The sequence below is a fragment of the Hypanus sabinus genome, unplaced genomic scaffold (genome assembly GCF_030144855.1).
Source record: "Hypanus sabinus isolate sHypSab1 unplaced genomic scaffold, sHypSab1.hap1 scaffold_202, whole genome shotgun sequence".
Taxonomy (NCBI): Eukaryota; Metazoa; Chordata; class Chondrichthyes; order Myliobatiformes; family Dasyatidae; genus Hypanus; species Hypanus sabinus.
Window position 1 is genome coordinate 232138 of NW_026780120.1, and position 18715 is coordinate 250852.

General features: G+C 50.5%; 1 protein-coding gene across 3 annotated transcripts in view; it reads right to left on the reverse strand.

Annotated features, from left to right (window-relative positions):
- Nucleotides 1-18715, reverse strand: part of LOC132387603 (uncharacterized) — a 156464-nt gene that overhangs the window by 50512 nt on the left and 87237 nt on the right. For all 3 annotated transcript variants that reach the window (XM_059959976.1, XM_059959975.1, XM_059959973.1), the window contains 9 exons: nucleotides 15996-16143; nucleotides 15599-15675; nucleotides 13795-13959; nucleotides 11079-11226; nucleotides 10682-10758; nucleotides 8492-8656; nucleotides 5754-5901; nucleotides 5355-5431; nucleotides 3586-3750 (listed from right to left, as the gene is read on the reverse strand). In XM_059959976.1, the coding sequence (XP_059815959.1) occupies nucleotides 3586-3750; nucleotides 5355-5431; nucleotides 5754-5901; nucleotides 8492-8656; nucleotides 10682-10758; nucleotides 11079-11226; nucleotides 13795-13959; nucleotides 15599-15650 (997 nt within the window). In that variant the 5' untranslated portion in view covers nucleotides 15651-15675; nucleotides 15996-16143. The remainder of the gene's footprint in view (nucleotides 1-3585; nucleotides 3751-5354; nucleotides 5432-5753; nucleotides 5902-8491; nucleotides 8657-10681; nucleotides 10759-11078; nucleotides 11227-13794; nucleotides 13960-15598; nucleotides 15676-15995; nucleotides 16144-18715) is intronic.

Below are 18715 nucleotides of genomic sequence, written 5' to 3' on the forward strand. Positions count from 1 at the left end.
GTGACTGCACATCGGAATGGGGATAAACACGGTGGAGCACGCGGTGTTGAGAGGGAAGAGGTGACTGCGCATCGGAATGGGGATAAACACGGTGGAGCACGCGGTGTTGAGGGGGAAGAGGTGACTGCGCATCCGAATGGGGATAAACACGGTGGAGCACGCGGTGTTGAGAGGGAAGAGGTGACTGCGCATCCGAATGGGGATAAACACGGTGGAGCACGCGGTGTTGAGAGGGAAGAGGTGACTGCGCATCGGAGTGGGGATAAACACAGTGGAGCACGCGGTGTTGAGAGGGAAGAGGTGACTGCACATCGGAATGGGGATAAACACGGTGGAGCACGCGGTGAAGAGAGGGAAGAGGTGACTGCGCATCGGAATGGGGATAAACACGGTGGAGCACGCGGTGTTGAGAGGGAAGCGGTGACTGCGCATCGGAATGGGGATAAACACGGTGGAGCACGCGGTGTTGAGAGGGAAGAGGTGACTGCGCATCGGAATGGGGATAAACACGGTGGAGCACGCGGTGTTGAGAGGGAAGAGGTGACTGCGCATCGGAATGGGGATAAACACGGTGGAGCACGCGGTGCTGAGAGGGAAGAGGTGACTGCGCATCGGAATGGGGATAAACACGGTGGAGCATGCGGTGTTGAGAGGGAAGAGGTGACTGCGCATCGGAATGGGGATAAACACGGTGGAGCACGCGGTGTTGAGAGGGAAGAGGTGACTGCACATCGGAATGGGGATAAACACGGTGGAGCATGCGGTGTTGAGAGGGAAGAGGTGACTGCGCATCGGAATGGGGATAAACACGGTGGAGCACGCGGTGTTGAAAGGGAAGAGGTGACTGCGCATCGGAATGGTGATAAACACGGTGGAGCACGCGGTGATTAGAGGGAGGAGGTGACTGCGCATCGGAATGGGGATAAACAGAGTGGAGCACGCGGTGATGAGAGGGAAGAGGTGACTGCGCATCGGAATGGGGATAAACACGGTGGAGCACGCGGTGTTGAGAGGGAAGAGGTGACTGCGCATCGGAATGGGGATAAACAGAGTGGAGCATGCGGTGATGAGAGGGAAGAGGTGACTGCACATCGGAATGGGGATAAACACGGTGGAGCACGCGGTGTTGAGAGGGAAGAGGTGACTGCACAACGGAATGGGGATAAACACGGTGGAGCACGCGGTGTTGAGAGGGAAGAGGTGACTGCACATTGGAATGGGCATATACACGGTGGAGCACGTGGTGATGAGAGGGAAGAGGTGACTGCGCATCGGAATGGGGATAAACACGGTGGAGCTCGCGGTGTTGAGAGGGAAGAGGTGACTGCGCATCGGAATGGGGATAAACACGGTGGAGCACGCGGTGTTGAGAGGGAAGAGGTGACTGCGCATCAGAATGGGGATAAACACGGTGGAGCACGCGGTGTTGAGAGGGAAGAGGTGACTGCACATCGGAATGGGGATAAACACAGTGGAGCACGCGGTGTTGAGGGGGAAGAGGTGACTGCGCATCCGAATGGGGATAAACACGGTGGAGCACGCGGTGTTGAGAGGGAAGAGGTGACTGCACATCGGAATGGGGATAAACACGGTGGAGCACGCGGTGTTGAGAGGGAAGAGGTGACTGCGCATCGGAATGGGGATAAACACGGTGGAGCACGCAGTGTGGCTTTCCTACATCCCTGAGTCCTGCATCATTGTCCTGGACCTGCTGACCCACTGGGGGTCCGTTTGGATGTACCGGGGGCAACACTATCTCTGAGCTGAAGCCGTGGCTCCCCAGCAGGTTGGATCCATGAAGCAGACCCGGTGGGGGAACAACCACCACCGATTGTCTCACAGAGGCCCACTGTAGTGCATCACACCCTGCAGCGGCCCAACACAACACAGTGGAAGGCAGGGGCGTATCTACGGAAAGTAGCGCCCATAGCAAGCTCTGAAATTGTACCCCCTTCCCAACATCTGACACCCATCCTTTAGATAACTTTACCATAATATCAGCTCAAAAGTACGTCAAGCTCGTTAATTAACAAATCATGGCCCTACACGAAAATTATAACTGCACCTTCCTTGCTTTCACTGATACAAATTGGTCTATGATGTGATCAAAGTCAGTTTTTTCAGTTTTTTCACTCAGCAGAGCAAGATCACAGAGTCTGCCCTGACCCACGGAGGCTCTCGAACACGGAAGTTGTAGTTTTAACTTGCTGAATGATCTCTCACAGCTGGCGATGGAAACTGTGATGATTAGCATTATCTGAATAGCAATGCGAAGATTGGGGTAGACACTCTCATCTCCATACTGAACAATCAATTCAGGAGGCTCTTCAGATGGTGACATTTTCATGTTGACCCACCTTGACAGCAACATTCTGCAACACAAAATTTCTTCATATATCTGCTGTACATCAACATCAGAGCTGTGCAATTCACCCAGATTTTCACACTTCTTCTTTAGGTCATTACTGTTGGCGCCTGATGCACCATCAATAACTCTCGGAGACGGGAGGTGAATGTTAGGCTTTTATTAGCTGCAAGAGACCACGATTAGCAGCAAGAGACCACCACACAACATCTTGGAGACTGAGGGAGGAGCAGTGGCTACAGTCGCCTTTATACAGGGGTCTGTGGGAGGAGCCACAGGAGCAGTCAGCAGAGGGGCCTGTCCAGACAGGTATATGTAGTTCACCACAGCGCCGTAACACAATCCCTCGACATTGAGAAGGAACCCAAACTTGGCGTCAGTGTTGTGCAAACGAGCAAACCTTTCGTCCATTTCTCTGTGAAGACGGTCACGTGTTCCCTTCATGAACTCTTTCCATTTCCTCCTCAGCTTTTAACCCAGCATCTGAAGAGAATTCTTCTTTCACTCTCCGAGGATGGCTTGCCTGACTTTAATAGAAACTGTTCAGTGGCGTCCCCCCCCACCCCGCAAGTGGAGCATTCTGACTGGCTGCATCACCATCTGGTACATGGGGACGATACGATTGGACAAGATTGAAATAAGTTGCAAAAACTTGCAAAATTTACCATCATGGGAACTAGCCTCCGTGCATCTGAGAAATCTTCAAGGAGGGATGCCTTAGGAAGGTGACATCCATCATTAAGGATCCCCACCACCCAGGACAAGCTCCCTTCACACTGATACCTTCAGGTAGGAGGTACAGAAGCCTGAAGGCACACACCTAGTGATTCAGGAACAGCTCTTCCCCTCTGCCATCTGATTCCTAAATGGACACTGAACCCATGAACACAACCTCACTACTTTTCTCATTTCTGTCCATTTGCACTTCCTATTTACTTAACTATTTAATAGTCATATCTATGCTTGATGTAACTCAGTTTGTTTTCCCTATATCTATTTAGCATGTATTGCAATGTACTGCTGCCATAAAGTTAACATGTTCCACAACATAAGTCAGTGATAATAAACCTGATTCTGAGAAAGGTTCCTCACACAGGGAGTTGTGAGTGACTGAAATTCCCCACCAGGGGTGGTAGAGTCAGATACATTAGACATTTAATCTTTCCCTCACCCTCCTCCCCACCTCCACACTCCAGTGTCACTGGGGAACGATGACCCACCTGTACAGTACACAGAATCATTCCCGGTTGGAGGCTCCAGCCGATACACAAAGTAACCAGAGCAGTTTTTCACCCTGATCTCCTGGTTCTTCTCACAGGGGTTTTCATCCTTGCTGAAGCAGACGGCCCTGGTCACTTCACCCTCTCCCACGTTGGGATGGGGACCTGGAATGAGATTTATAAACACTGTAAAATGTACCCGGTCCCACAGTACAGCGGGGAATGTGAATCAGGACCCACTGTAAATCAGTCAGCAGTGATGTGCTGTCTTCACACTCCCCGCCCCACCCTCCCTACAGCACCTGGTCTGAGGGACCCAGGGGTTTAGTCTGGTAACAAAAATGCCTCTCATGTTGTGACTGACACCAGGGGAGGCCCTGATACAGTATGATTGACAGAATGAGAAGCCCAGACCCCGATATGACTGACAGCTGGTGAAGCCCCACCCCTGATGTGACTGACATCTGGTGAAGCCCCACCCCTGATGTGACTGACAGCTGGTGAAGCCCCAACCCTGATGTGACTGACAGCTGGTGAAGCCCCACCCATTATGTGACTGACATTTGGTGAAACCCCACCCCTGATGTGAGTGACATCTGGTGAAGCCCCACCCATTATGTGAGTGACATCTGGTGAAGCCCCACCCCTGATGTGACTGACAGCTGGTGAAACCCCACCCCTGATGTGACTGACACATGGTGAAACCCCACCCCTGATGTGACTGACACCTGGTGAAGCCCCACCCCCGTCGTGACTGACAGCTGGTGAAGCCCCACCCCTGATGTGACTGACATCTGGAGAAGCCCCACCCCTGATGTGATGACATCTGGTGAAGCCCGACCCCTGATGTGACTGACAGCTGGTGAAGCCCCACCACTGATGTGACTGACACCTGGTGAAGCCCCACCCCTGATGTGACTGACAGCTTGTGAAGCCCCACCCCTGATATGACTGACATCTGGTGAAACCCCACCCCTGATGTGATGACATCTGGTGAAGCCCGACCCCTGATGTGACAGACAGCTGGTGAAGCCCCACCCCTGATGTGACTGACATCTGGTGAAGCCCCACCCCTGATGTGACTGACATCTGGTAAAGCCCCACCCCTGATGTGACTGACATCTGGTGAAACCCCACCCCTGATGTGACTGACATCTGGTGAAGCCCCACCCCTGATGTGACTGACAGCTTGTGAAGCCCCACCCCTGATGTGACTGACATCTGGTGAAACCCCATCCCTGATGTGACTGACATCTGGTGAAGCCCCACCCCTGATGTGACTGACATCTGGTGAAGCCCCACCCCTGATATGACTGACATCTGGTGAAACCCCACCCCTGATGTGACTGACATCTGGTGAAGCCCCACCCCTGATGTGACTGACAGCTTGTGAAGCCCCACCCCTGATGTGATGACATCTGGTGAAGCCCCACCCCGATGTGACTGACAGCTGATGAAGCCCCACCCCTGATGTTCCTCACTTTGGGTTCAGATGCAAAGCCCAGACAGAGCATCAGTAAAAATTTTACCGACATTCAGAGAATTCACCAGCTCTGAATCCATGGAACGACAGCCCTGCTCCTGGGAAACTCGAGGATGTTGGAACTCCTCCATCGGAGTCCACGAGGATCTAGGGCTGGAGTGTGATCTGGGGAAACTGTGGGAAGCCCTCTCAGGGAGTTTGAGATCTGTGTTTGTATTTGTATGTGAAGGGATCTGTCATCAGTCAGACCCTCTCTGGAAATAACTGAGCCACACTCTGACCCTACCTTTTAACCAGCTTGATTTCTTCCCGCAGCAGCAACCCTGTGGAACGACCATCTCGGGAATCTTCGATCCTCCGGAACTGAAACAACAATCAGAGAGTCAGTCCCTGATCTGAGGGAGTTTATTCACTCAGAGAGACATGGGAAATTACACTCACCCTGTCCGTACCCAGTCTCTGGTCAATAACCCCCCAATCCTGGGAACTCCCTCTCTGTTGAACCCCCCCCCCTTGTCTCTACACTGAGAATGTGGGATCGCCCCTCTCCCTGTGTTTACTCCCCATCTCAGTGTAGTCACTGATGATCCCGGTCTCCCTGCATTTCCCATTCACACACCCCTTGTTCCCCTGTTTACATTCCCCTTCTGTGTCCAGTTTCTCAGTGATTATCTCCTCACTTTACCTGTTAAATCTGTACCATCCCACTGCAAGATTTTTATCTCCCTTCCATTCTCCACCGGTACACTTTGTGCAGTTACAATCCGTGCTCCTCCAGGGCTGATCCAGGACGGTGTGGTTTACACACGGATCACCGAGTGCGGAGTCTGTGACTGAGGGACAGAACGATGTTCAGTGTTAATGTACAGCTCACGTTCCCCATCCTCTTTCTCTGCCAACCACAACCCCCATCTGCACTTCCACCCTCAGCAACCCCTGGGCAAGGGATGTCCTTGAGTCAGTGGGGGTGGTGGTGAGCTGACTTCTTGATCTGCTGCAGTCCTTGATATGTGGGGACACCCACATTGATTTCGCGAGTTCCAGGGTTTTGACCCAGAGATGCTGAAGGAACAGCAATGTATTTCCAAGTCAGAACAGTGTGTGGCTTAAAGGGAGACTTCCAGAAAATTTCCCACAAGCCCACCCCTTCCCATGGCTCCCTCTCAGCTCCCCCCCCCCCGATAGTCACCTTACTTCATCCCAAACCCAAGACCTTAATCCCATCCCCAACCTTCAGTCTTTCTCCACTTCCGCTTCTTCTGCTGCCTCCTCCCACGTTCCTTCCTCACCTCATGGTCTTCTCTCCACCTCGGTCTTTCCCCTCCTACCCCTCCAGTCTCCTTCACTCTTCCTCACCACAGATTTTACAATGTTTTTGAACTCCCCATATGTGGCAGGGCAGACTGGGCCAGATGGATACAGGAAAGATAGGAAGCTTTAAAGGGTGTGCTCAGGCATTTTCACTGAGGCTGTTTCTCTTGGTCGGTGAGTCCAGGACAAGGGGCCACAGACTTAGATTTAGAGGGTACCCATTTAAAAGAGAGATGAGGAGAAATTTTTTAGCCAGAGGGTCGTGGATTTATGGAATTTGTTGCCACATTCAGCTGTGGAGGCGCAATCATTGAGGGTGTTTAAGGAGGAGATTAATAAGTATCTAATCAGTCAGGGTATCAAGGGACATGGAGAAAAAGCCGGAAATCAGAACTAGATGGGAGAATAGTTTAGCTCATGGTGGAGTGGCGGAGCAGAATCGATGGGCCAAATGGCCCACTTCTGCTCCTTTGCCTTGTGATCTTTTATCATTGGAGCAGACAAGGATGAGAGGTGACTTGATAAAGGCGTACAAGATGGTAAGGGGCATCAATCGAACAGACATTTTTCCAGCGTGTAAGTGGCTAATACTAGGGGTCATAATTTTCAAAGGTAATTTTTTTAAACCGAGAGCGGTCGGTGCATGGAATGTCCTGTCAGGGGTGGTGGTAGAGTCAGATATATTAGGGGCATTTAAGAAACTCCCAGACAGGAACTGAAGTTACCTACACTAGGTCAGGAGTCTGATGGTTTGAGGGGTAGTGTGGGAGCTAAGGCTCCTGTACCTCCTTCCTGATGGCAGCAGTGAGAGGACAGCATGGACTGGATGGTGATGTCCTTGATGATGGATGCTGCTTGTAGATGTGTCTAATGGTGGGCGGGGTTTTTCCTGTGATGGACTGGGCTGCATCCACGACTGTTCTGATCTTGGTCATTGGTGTTTCCATACCAGGCTGTCATGCAACCAGTCAGAAATACTCTCCACCACACATCTATAGAAGTGGGTCAAAGCTTTAGGTGACAGACTGAATCTGTGCAAACTTCTCAGAAAGTCGAGGAGCTGCCATGCCTTCTTTGTAATGACACTTACATACTGGTCCCAGGACAGATCCTCTTATCGTACAAGATGACCGTTCAAGAGTCTGATGACGTTGGGGGTAGAAGCTGTCCTTGAGCCTGGTGGTACGTGCTTTCAGACTTTGGTATCGTTACTTTAGGTCGTTACTGTTGGTGCCATAACACAATCGCTCGACAGTGAGAAGGAACCCAAACTTGGCATCAGTGTTGTGCAAACGAGCAAACCTTTCGTCCATTTCTCTGTGAAGACGGTCAAGTGTTCCCTTCATGAACTCTTTCCATTTCCTCCTCAGTTTTTAACCCAGCATCTGAAGAGAATTCTTTTTTCACTCTCCGAGGATGGCTTGCCTGACTTTAATAGAAACTGTTCAGTGGCGTCCCCCCCCACCCCGCAAGTGGAGCATTCTGACTGGCTGCATCACCATCTGGTATGTGGGGACGGTGCGATTGGACAAGATTGAAATAAGTTGCAAAAACTTGCAAAATTTACCATCATGGGAACTAGCCTCCGTGCATCTGAGAAATCTTCAAGGAGGGATGCCTTAGGAAGGTGACATCCATCATTAAGGATCCCCACCACCCAGGACAAGCTCTCTTCACACTGTTACCTTCAGGTAGGAGGTACAGAAGCTTGAAGGAACACACCTAGTGATTCAGGAACAGCTCTTCCCCTCTGCCATCCGATTCCTAAATGGACACTGAACCCATGAACACAACCTCACTACTTTTCTCATTTCTGTCCATTTGCACTTCCTTTTTACTTAACTATTTAATAGTCATATCTATGCTTGATGTAACTCAGTTTGTTTTCCCTATATCTATTTATCATGTATCGCTGCCGTAAAGTTAACATGTTCCACAACATAACTCTGTGATATAAATCCTGATTCGGAGACAGGTCCCTCACACAGGGAGTTGTGAGCGACTGAAATTCCCCACCAGGGGTGGTAGAGTCAGATACATTAGTCTTTCGCTCTTTCCCTCACCCTCCACCCCACCTCCACACTCCAGTGTCACTGGGGAACGATGACCCACCTGTACAGTACACAGAATCATTCCCGGTTGTAGGCTCCAGCCGATACACAAAGTAACCAGAGCAGTTTTTCACCCTGATCTTCTGGTTCTTCTCACAGGGGTTTTCATCCTTGCTGAAGCAGACGGTCCTGGTCACCTCCCCCTCTCCCACGTTGGGATGGGGACCTGGAATGAGATTTAGAAACTCTGTAAAATGTACCCAGTCCCACAGTACAGCAGGGAATGTGAATCAGGACCCACTGTAAATCAGTCAGCAGTGATGTGCTGTCTTCACACTCCATACCCCACCCTCCCTACAGCACCTGGTCTGAGAGTCCCCCAGGGGTTTAGTCTGGTAACAAAAATGCCTCTCATGTTGTGACTCACACCAGGTGAGGCCCTGATACAGTATGATTGACAGAATGAGAAGCCCAGACCCTGATGTGACTGACATCTGGTGAAGCCCCACCCCTGATGTGACTGAAATCAGGTGAAGCCCCACCCCTGATATGACTGACAGCTGGAGAAGCTCCACCCCTGATGTGACTGACATCTTGTGAAGCCCCACCCCTGATATGACTGACAGCTGGTGAAGCCCCACCCCTGATGTGACTGACATCTGGAGAAGTCCCACCCTTGATGTGACTGACATCTGGTGAAGCCCCACCCCTGATGTGACTGAAATCAGGTAAATCCCCACCCCTGATGTGACTGACATCTGGTGAAGCCCCACCCCGGATGTGACTGAAATCAGGTGAAGCCCCACCCCTGATATGACTGACAGCTGGAGAAGCTCCACCCCTGATGTGACTGACATCTTGTGAAGCCCCACCCCTGATATGACTGACATCTGGTGAAGCCCCACCCCTGATATGACTGACATCTGTTAAAGCCCCACCCCTGATGTGACTGACATCTGGTGAAACCCCACCCCTGATGTGACTGACATCTGGTGAAGCCCCACCCCTGATGTGACTGACATCTGGTGAAGCCCCACCCCTGATGTGACTGACATCTGGTGAAGCCCCACCCCTGATGTGACTGAAATCAGGTTAAGCCCCACCCCTGATGTGACTGACATCTGGTGAAGCCCCACCCCTGATATGACTGACATCTGGTGAAGCCACACCCCTGATGTGACTGACATCTGGTGAAGCCACACCCCTGATGTGACTGACATCTGGTGAAACCCCACCCCTGATGTGACTGACAGCTGGTGAAACCCCACCCCTGATATGACTGACATCTGGTGAAACCCCACCCCTGATGTGATGACAGCTGGTGAAGCCCCACGCCGATGTGACTGACAGCTGGTGAAGCCCCACCCCTGATGTGAATGAAATCAGGTTAAGCCCCACCCCTGATGTGACTGACATCTGGTGGCCCCACCCCTGATATGACTGACATCTGGTGAAGCCACACCCCTGATGTGACTGACATCTGGTGAAGCCACACCCCTGATGTGACTGACATCTGGTGAAACCCCACCCCTGATGTGACTGAAATCAGGTTCCCCACCCCTGATGTGACTGACATCTGGTGGCCCCACCCCTGATGTGACTGACATCTGGTGGCCCCACCCCTGATATGACTGACATCTGGTGAAGCCCCACCCCTGATGTGACTGACATCTGGTGAAGCCACACCCCTGATGTGACTGACATCTGGTGAAACCCCACCCCTGATGTGACTGACAGCTGGTGAAACCCCACCCCTGATATGGCTGACATCTGGTGAAGCCCCACCCCTGATGTGACTGACATCTGGTGAAGCCCCATCCCTGATGTGACTGAGATCTGGTGAAACCCCACCCCTGATGTGATGACAGCTGGTGAAACCCCACCCCTGATGTGATGACAGCTGGTGAAGCCCCACCCCGATGTGACTGACAGCTGGTGAAGCCCCACCCCTGATGTTCCTCACTTTGGGTTCAGATGCAAAGCCCAGACAGAGCATCAGTAAAAATTTTACCGACATTCAGAGAATTCATCAGCTCTGAATACATGGAACGACAGCCCAGCTCCTGGGAAACTCGAGGATGTTGGAACTCCTCCATCAGACTCCACGAGGATCTGGGGCTGGAGTGTGATCTGGGTAAACTGTGGGATGTCCTCTCAGGGAGTTTGAGATCTGTGTTTGTATTTGTACGTGAAGGGATCTGTCATCAGTCAGACCCTGTCTGGAAATAACTGAGCCACACTCTGACCCTACCTTTTAACCAGCCTGATTTCTTCCCGCAGCAGCAACCCTGTGGAACGACCATCTCGGGAATCTTCGATCCTCCGGAACTGAAACAACAATCAGAGAGTCAGTCCCTGATCTGAGGGAGTTTATTCACTCAGAGAGACATGGGAAATTACACTCACCCTGTCCGTACCCTGTCTCTGGTCAATAACCCCCCAATCCTAGGAACTCCCACTCTGTTGTACCTCCCCCTTGTCTCTTCCCTGAGAATGTGGGATCTCCCCTCTCCCTGTGTTTACTCCCCATCTCAGTGTAGTCACTGATGATCCCGGTCTCCCTGCATTTCCCATTCATACACCCCTTGTTCCCCTGTTTACATTCCCCTTCTGTGTCCAGTTTCTCAGTAATTATCTCCTCACTTTACCTGTTAAATCTGTACCATCCCACTGCAAGATTTTTATCTCCCTTCCATTCTCCACCGGTACACTTTGTGCAGTTACAATCCGTGCTCCTCCGGGGCTGATCCAGGACGGTGTGGTTTACACACGGATCACCGAGTGCGGAGTCTGTGACTGAGGGACAGAACGATGTTCAGTGTTAATGTACAGCTCACGTTCCCCATCCTCTTTCTCTGCCAACCACAACCCCCATCTGCACTTCCACCCTCAGCAACCCCTGGGCAAGGGATGTCCTTGAGTCAGTGGGGGTGGTGGTGAGCTGACTTCTTGATCTGCTGCAGTCCTTGATATGTGGGGACACCCACATTGATTTCGCGAGTTCCAGGGTTTTGACCCAGAGATGCTGAAGGAACAGCAATGTATTTCCAAGTCAGAACAGTGTGTGACTTAAAGGGAGACTTCCAGAAAATTTCCCACAAGCACACCCCTTCCCATGGCTCCCTCTCAGCTCCCCCCCGATAGTCACCTTACTTCATCCCAAACCCAAGACCTTAATCCCATCCCCAACCTTCAGTCTTTCTCCACTTCCGCTTCTTCTGCTGCCTCCTCCCACGTTCCTTCCTCACCTCATGGTCTTCTCTCCACCTCGGTCTTTCCCCTCCTACCCCTCCAGTCTCCTTCACTCTTCCTCACCACAGATTTTACAATGTTTTTGAACTCCCCATATGTGGCAGGGCAGACTGGGCCAGATGGATACAGGAAAGATAGGAAGCTTTAAAGGGTGTGCTCAGGCATTTTCACTGAGGCTGTTTCTCTTGGTCGGTGAGTCCAGGACAAGGGGCCACAGACTTAGATTTAGAGGGTACCCATTTAAAAGAGAGATGAGGAGAAATTTTTTAGCCAGAGGGTCGTGGATTTATGGAATTTGTTGCCACATTCAGCTGTGGAGGCGCAATCATTGAGGGTGTTTAAGGAGGAGATTAATAAGTATCTAATCAGTCAGGGTATCAAGGGACATGGAGAAAAAGCCGGAAATCAGAACTAGATGGGAGAATAGTTTAGCTCATGGTGGAGTGGCGGAGCAGAATCGATGGGCCAAATGGCCCACTTCTGCTCCTTTGCCTTGTGATCTTTTATCATTGGAGCAGACAAGGATGAGAGGTGACTTGATAAAGGCGTACAAGATGGTAAGGGGCATCAATCGAACAGACATTTTTCCAGCGTGTAAGTGGCTAATACTAGGGGTCATAATTTTCAAAGGTAATTTTTTTAAACCGAGAGCGGTCGGTGCATGGAATGTCCTGTCAGGGGTGGTGGTAGAGGCAGATATATTAGGGGCATTTAAGAAACTCCCAGACAGGAACTGAAGTTACCTACACTAGGTCAGGAGTCTGATGGTTTGAGGGGTAGTGTGGGAGCTAAGGCTCCTGTACCTCCTTCCCGATGGCAGCAGTGAGAGGACAGCATGGACTGGATGGTGGGGTCCTTGATGATAGATGTTGCTTGTAGATGTGTTTAGTGGTGGGGAGGGCTTTTCCTGTGATGGACTGGGCTGCATCCACTACTGTTCTGATCTTGGGCATTGGTGTTTCCATACCAGACTGTCATGCAACCAGTCAGAAATAGTCTCCACCACACATCTATAGAAGTTGGTCAAAGCTTTAGGTGACAGACTGAATCTGTGCAAACTTCTCAGAAAGTCGAGGAGCTGCCATGCCTTCTTTGTAATGACACTTACATACTGGTCCCAGGACAGATCCTCTTATCGTACAAGATGTCCGTTCAAGAGTCTGATGACATTGGGGGTAGAAGCTGTCCTTGAGCCTGGTGGTACGTGCTTTCAGACTTTAGTATCGTTACTTTAGGTCGTTACTGTTGGTGCCATAACACAATCGCTCGACAGTGAGAAGGAACCCAAACTTGGCATCAGTGTTGTGCAAACGAGCAAACCTTTCGTCCATATCTCTGTGAAGACGGTCAAGTGTTCCCTTCATGAACTCTTTTCATTTCCTCCTCAGCTTTTAACCCAGCATCTGAAGAGAATTCTTTTTTCACTCTCCGAGGATGGCTTGCCTGACTTTAATAGAAACTGTTCAGTGGCGTCCCCCCACCCCGCAAGTGGAGCATTCTGACTGGCTGCATCACCACCTGGTATGTGGGGACGGTGCGATTGGACAAGATTGAAATAAGTTGCAAAAACTTGCAAAATTTACCAACATGGGTACTAGTCTCCGTGTACCTGAGAAATCTTCAAGGAGGGATGCCTTAGGAAGGCGACATCCATCATTAAGGATCCCCACCACACAGGACAAGCTCTCTTCACACTGTTACCTTCAGGTAGGAGGTACAGAAGCCTGAAGGCACACACCTAGTGATTCAGGAACAGCTCTTCCCCTCTGCCATCCGATTCCTAAATGGGCATTGAACCCATGAACACAACCTCACTACTTTTCTCATTTCCTATTTACTTAACTATTTAATAGTCATATCTATGCTTGATGTAACTCAGTTTGTTTTCCCTATATCTATTTATCATGTATCGCTGCCATAAAGTTAACATGTTCCACAACATAACTCTGTGATATAAATCCTGATTCGGAGACAGGTCCCTCACACAGGGAGTTGTGAGCGACTGAAATTCCCCACCAGGGGTGGTAGAGTCAGATACATTAGTCTTTCGCTCTTTCCCTCACCCTCCACCCCACCTCCACACTCCAGTGTCACTGGGGAACGATGACCCACCTGTACAGTACACAGAATCATTCCCGGTTGTAGGCTCCAGCCGATACACAAAGTAACCAGAGCAGTTTTTCACCCTGATCTTCTGGTTCTTCTCACAGGGGTTTTCATCCTTGCTGAAGCAGACGGTCCTGGTCACCTCCCCCTCTCCCACGTTGGGATGGGGACCTGGAATGAGATTTAGAAACTCTGTAAAATGTACCCAGTCCCACAGTACAGCAGGGAATGTGAATCAGGACCCACTGTAAATCAGTCAGCAGTGATGTGCTGTCTTCACACTCCATACCCCACCCTCCCTACAGCACCTGGTCTGAGAGTCCCCCAGGGGTATAGTCTGGTAACAAAAATGCCTCTCATGTTGTGACTCACACCAGGTGAGGCCCTGATACAGTATGATTGACAGAATGAGAAGCCCAGACCCTGATGTGACTGACATCTGGTGAAGCCCCACCCCTGATGTGACTGACATCTGGTGAAGCCCCACCCCTGATATGACTGACAGCTGGAGAAGCTCCACCCCTGATGTGACTGACATCTGGTGAAGCCACATCCCTGATGTGACTGAAATCAGGTTAAGCCCCACACCTGATGTGACTGAAATCAGGTAAATCCCCACCCCTGATGTGACTGAAATCAGGTTAAGCCCCACACCTGATGTGACTGAAATCAGGTAAATCCCCACCCCTGATGTGACTGACATCTAGTGAAGCCCCACCCCGGATGTGACTGAAAACAGGTTAAGCCCCACCCTGATATGACTGACAGCTGGTGAAGCCCCACCCCTGATGTGACTGAAATCAGGTAAATCCCCACCCCTGATGTGACTGACATCTGGTGAAGCCCCACCCCGGATGTGACTGACATCTGGTGAAGCCCCACCCCTGATATGACTGACATCTGTTAAAGCCCCACCCCTGATGTGACTGACATCTGGTGAAGCCCCACCCCTGATATGACTGACATCTGTTAAAGCCCCACCCCTGATGTGACTGACATCTGGTGAAACCCCACCCCTGATGTGACTGACATCTGGTGAAGCCCCACCCCTGATGTGAGTGACATCTGGTGAAGCCCCACACCTGATGTGACTGACATCTGTTGAAGCCCCACCCCTGATGTGACTGAAATCAGGTTAAGCCCCACCCCTGATGTGACTGACATCTGGTGAAGCCCCACCCCTGATATGACTGACATCTGGTGAAGCCACACCCCTGATGTGACTGACATCTGGTGAAGCCACACCCCTGATGTGACTGACATCTGGTGAAACCCCACCCCTGATGTGACTGACAGCTGGTGAAACCCCACCCCTGATATGACTGACATCTGGTGAAGCCCCACCCCTGATGTGACTGACATCTGGTGAAGCCCCATCCCTGATGTGACTGAGATCTGGTGAAACCCCACCCCTGATGTGATGACAGCTGGTGAAACCCCACCCCTGATGTGATGACAGCTGGTGAAGCCCCACCCCTGATGTGACTGACAGCTGGTGAAGCCCCACCCCTGATGTTCCTCACTTTGGGTTCAGATGCAAAGCCCAGACAGAGCATCAGTAAAAATTTTACCGACATTCAGAGAATTCACCAGCTCTGAATCCATGGAACGACAGCCCAGCTCCTGGGAAACTCGAGGAAGTTGGAACTCCTCCACTGGACTTCACGAGGATCCAGGGCTGGAGTGTGATCTGGGTAACTGTTGGAAGCCCTCTCAGGGAGTTTGAGATCTGTGTTTGTATTTGTACGTGAAGGGATCTGTCATCAGTCAGACCCTGTCTGGAAATAACTGAGCCACACTCTGACCCTACCGTTTAACCAGCCTGATTTCTTCCCGCAGCAGCAACCCTGTGGAACGACCATCTCGGGAATCTTCGATCCTCCGGAACTGAAACAACAATCAGAGAGTCAGTCCCTGATCTGAGGGAATTTATTCACTCAGAGAGACACGGGAAATGATACTCACCCTGTCCGTACCCTGTCTCTGGTCAATAACCCCCCAATCCTGGGAATTCCCTCTCTGTTGTACCTCTCCCTTATCTCTACCCCGAGAATATGGGATCTCCCCTCTCCCTGTGTTTACTCCCCATCTCAGTGTAGTCACTGATGATCCCGGTCTCCCTGCATTTCCCATTCACACACCCCTTGTTCCCCTGTTTACATTCCCCTTCTGTGTCCAGTTTCTCAGTAATTATCTCCTCACTTTACCTGTTAAATCTGTACCATCCCACTGCAAGATTTTTATCTCCCTTCCATTCTCCACCGGTACACTTTGTGCAGTTACAATCCGTGCTCCTCCAGGGCTGATCCAGGACGGTGTGGTTATCACACGGATCACCGAGTGCGGAGTCTGTGACTGAGGGACAGAACGATGTTCAGTGTTAATGTACAGCTCACGTTCCCCATCCTCTTTCTCTGCCAACCACAACCCCCATCTGCACTTCCACCCTCAGCAACCCCTGGGCAAGGGATGTCCTTGAGTCAGTGGGGGTGGTGGTGAGCTGACTTCTTGATCTGCTGCAGTCCTTGATATGTGGGGACACCCACATTGATTTCGCGAGTTCCAGGGTTTTGACCCAGAGATGCTGAAGGAACAGCAATGTATTTCCAAGTCAGAACAGTGTGTGGCTTAAAGGGAGACTTCCAGAAAATTTCCCACAAGCACACCCCTTCCCATGGCTCCCTCTCAGCTCCCCCCCCCCGATAGTCACCTTACTTCATCCCAAACCCAAGACCTTAATCCCATCCCCAACCTTCAGTCTTTCTCCACTTCCGCTTCTTCTGCTGCCTCCTCCCACGTTCATTCCTCACCTCATGGTCTTCTCTCCACCTCGGTCTTTCCCCTCCTACCCCTCCAGTCTCCTTCACTCTTCCTCACCACAGATTTTACAATGTTTTTGAACTCCCCATATGTGGCAGGGCAGACTGGGCCAGATGGATACAGGAAAGATAGGAAGCTTTAAAGGGTGTGCTCAGGCATTTTCACTGAGGCTGTTTCTCTTGGTCGGTGAGTCCAGGACAAGGGGCCACAGACTTAGATTTAGAGGGTACCCATTTAAAACAGAGGTGAGGAGAAATTTTTTAGCCAGAGGGTCGTGGATTTATGGAATTTGTTGCCACATTCAGCTGTGGAGGCGCAATCATTGAGGGTGTTTAAGGAGGAGATTAATAAGTATCTAATCAGTCAGGGTATCAAGGGACATGGAGAAAAAGCCGGAAATCAGAACTAGATGGGAGAATAGTTTAGCTCATGGTGGAGTGGCGGAGCAGAATCGATGGGCCAAATGGCCCACTTCTGCTCCTTTGCCTTGTGATCTTTTATCATTGGAGCAGACAAGGATGAGAGGTGACTTGATAAAGGCGTACAAGATGGTAAGGGGCATCAATCGAACAGACATTTTTCCAGCGTGTAAGTGGCTAATACTAGGGGTCATAATTTTCAAAGGTAATTTTTTTAAACCGAGAGCGGTCGGTGCATGGAATGTCCTGTCAGGGGTGGTGGTAGAGTCAGATATATTAGGGGCATTTAAGAAACTCCCAGACAGGAACTGAAGTTACCTACACTAGGTCAGGAGTCTGATGGTTTGAGGGGTAGTGTGGGAGCTAAGGCTCCTGTACCTCCTTCCTGATGGCAGCAGTGAGAGGACAGCATGGACTGGATGGTGATGTCCTTGATGATGGATGCTGCTTGTAGATGTGTCTAATGGTGGGCGGGGTTTTTCCTGTGATGGACTGGGCTGCACCCATGACTGTTCTGATCTTGGGCATTGGTGTTACCATACCAGGCCGGGATGGGACCAGTCAGAAATACTCTCCACCACACATCTATAGACGTTGGTCAAAGCTTTAGGTGACAGACTGAATCTGTACAAACTTCTCAGAAAGTCAAGGAGCTGCCATGCCTTCTTTGTAATGACACTTACATACTGGTCCCAGGACAGATCCTCTTATCGTACAAGATGTCCGTTCAAGAGTCTGATGACAGTGGGGGTAGAAGCTGTCCTTCAGCCTGGTGGTACGTGCTTTCAGACTTTTGTATCTACTGCCCGATGGGAGGGGAGATGAGAGACTGTCCGGGGTGGGGTCTTTGATTACGCTGGGTGCTTTAATGAGGCAGCAAGAAGGGTAAACAGAGTCTGTTTCTACTTCTACATGTCACAGTAATTCCAATATTCTAATAATTTCTGCTTAAGTAATCTAATAATAATTAGCTTATAATAACAAATTGTAACTGAAGACACAGTACATAGGTGTACTGTGAAGAATATTATAATTGGACACGATTTTGACCATCTATTGTACAACACTCCCCAAACACCATTTTGACCATCTATTGTACAACATTCCCCAGACACAATTTTGACCATCTATTGTACAACACTCCCCAGACACAATTTTGACCATCTATTGTACAACACTCCCCAGACACCATCTTGACCAACGATTGTATAACAATCCACAGACACCGTCTTGACCATCTATAGTATAACACTCCCCAGACGCCATCTTAACCAACTATTGTACAACTGTCCCCAGACACCATCTTGACTATCGGTTGTACAACACTCCCCAGACACCATTGTAAAGGGGGTTTCTTTTTTTTCTTTGTTACTGTTGGGAAAGGGTTTCCTTTTGTTAACTAGCAGGAATGCTAATTTACTGATAACGAGAATGGTATTCCTTTGTAAACCAAATGGGGATTAATGTTCTTTCTTCTGAGTCTGTAAGCTTTTGTTGACGGGCTTTTGGGCAGATCGGCGCGAGGGGGTCGAGAGAGAGGACGCAATGCTCTAAGCTGGGCGAGCATCGGACCCCAAAGGGGGTCCGAGGCCGGGAGATTCTCCGAGGCGGGGGGATGAAGCTAGATGTGCTTGGTTGACCACTCGGAGGGTCCTGAGCTGTTTGGAGAGTCGAGGAGTTCGGAGGGT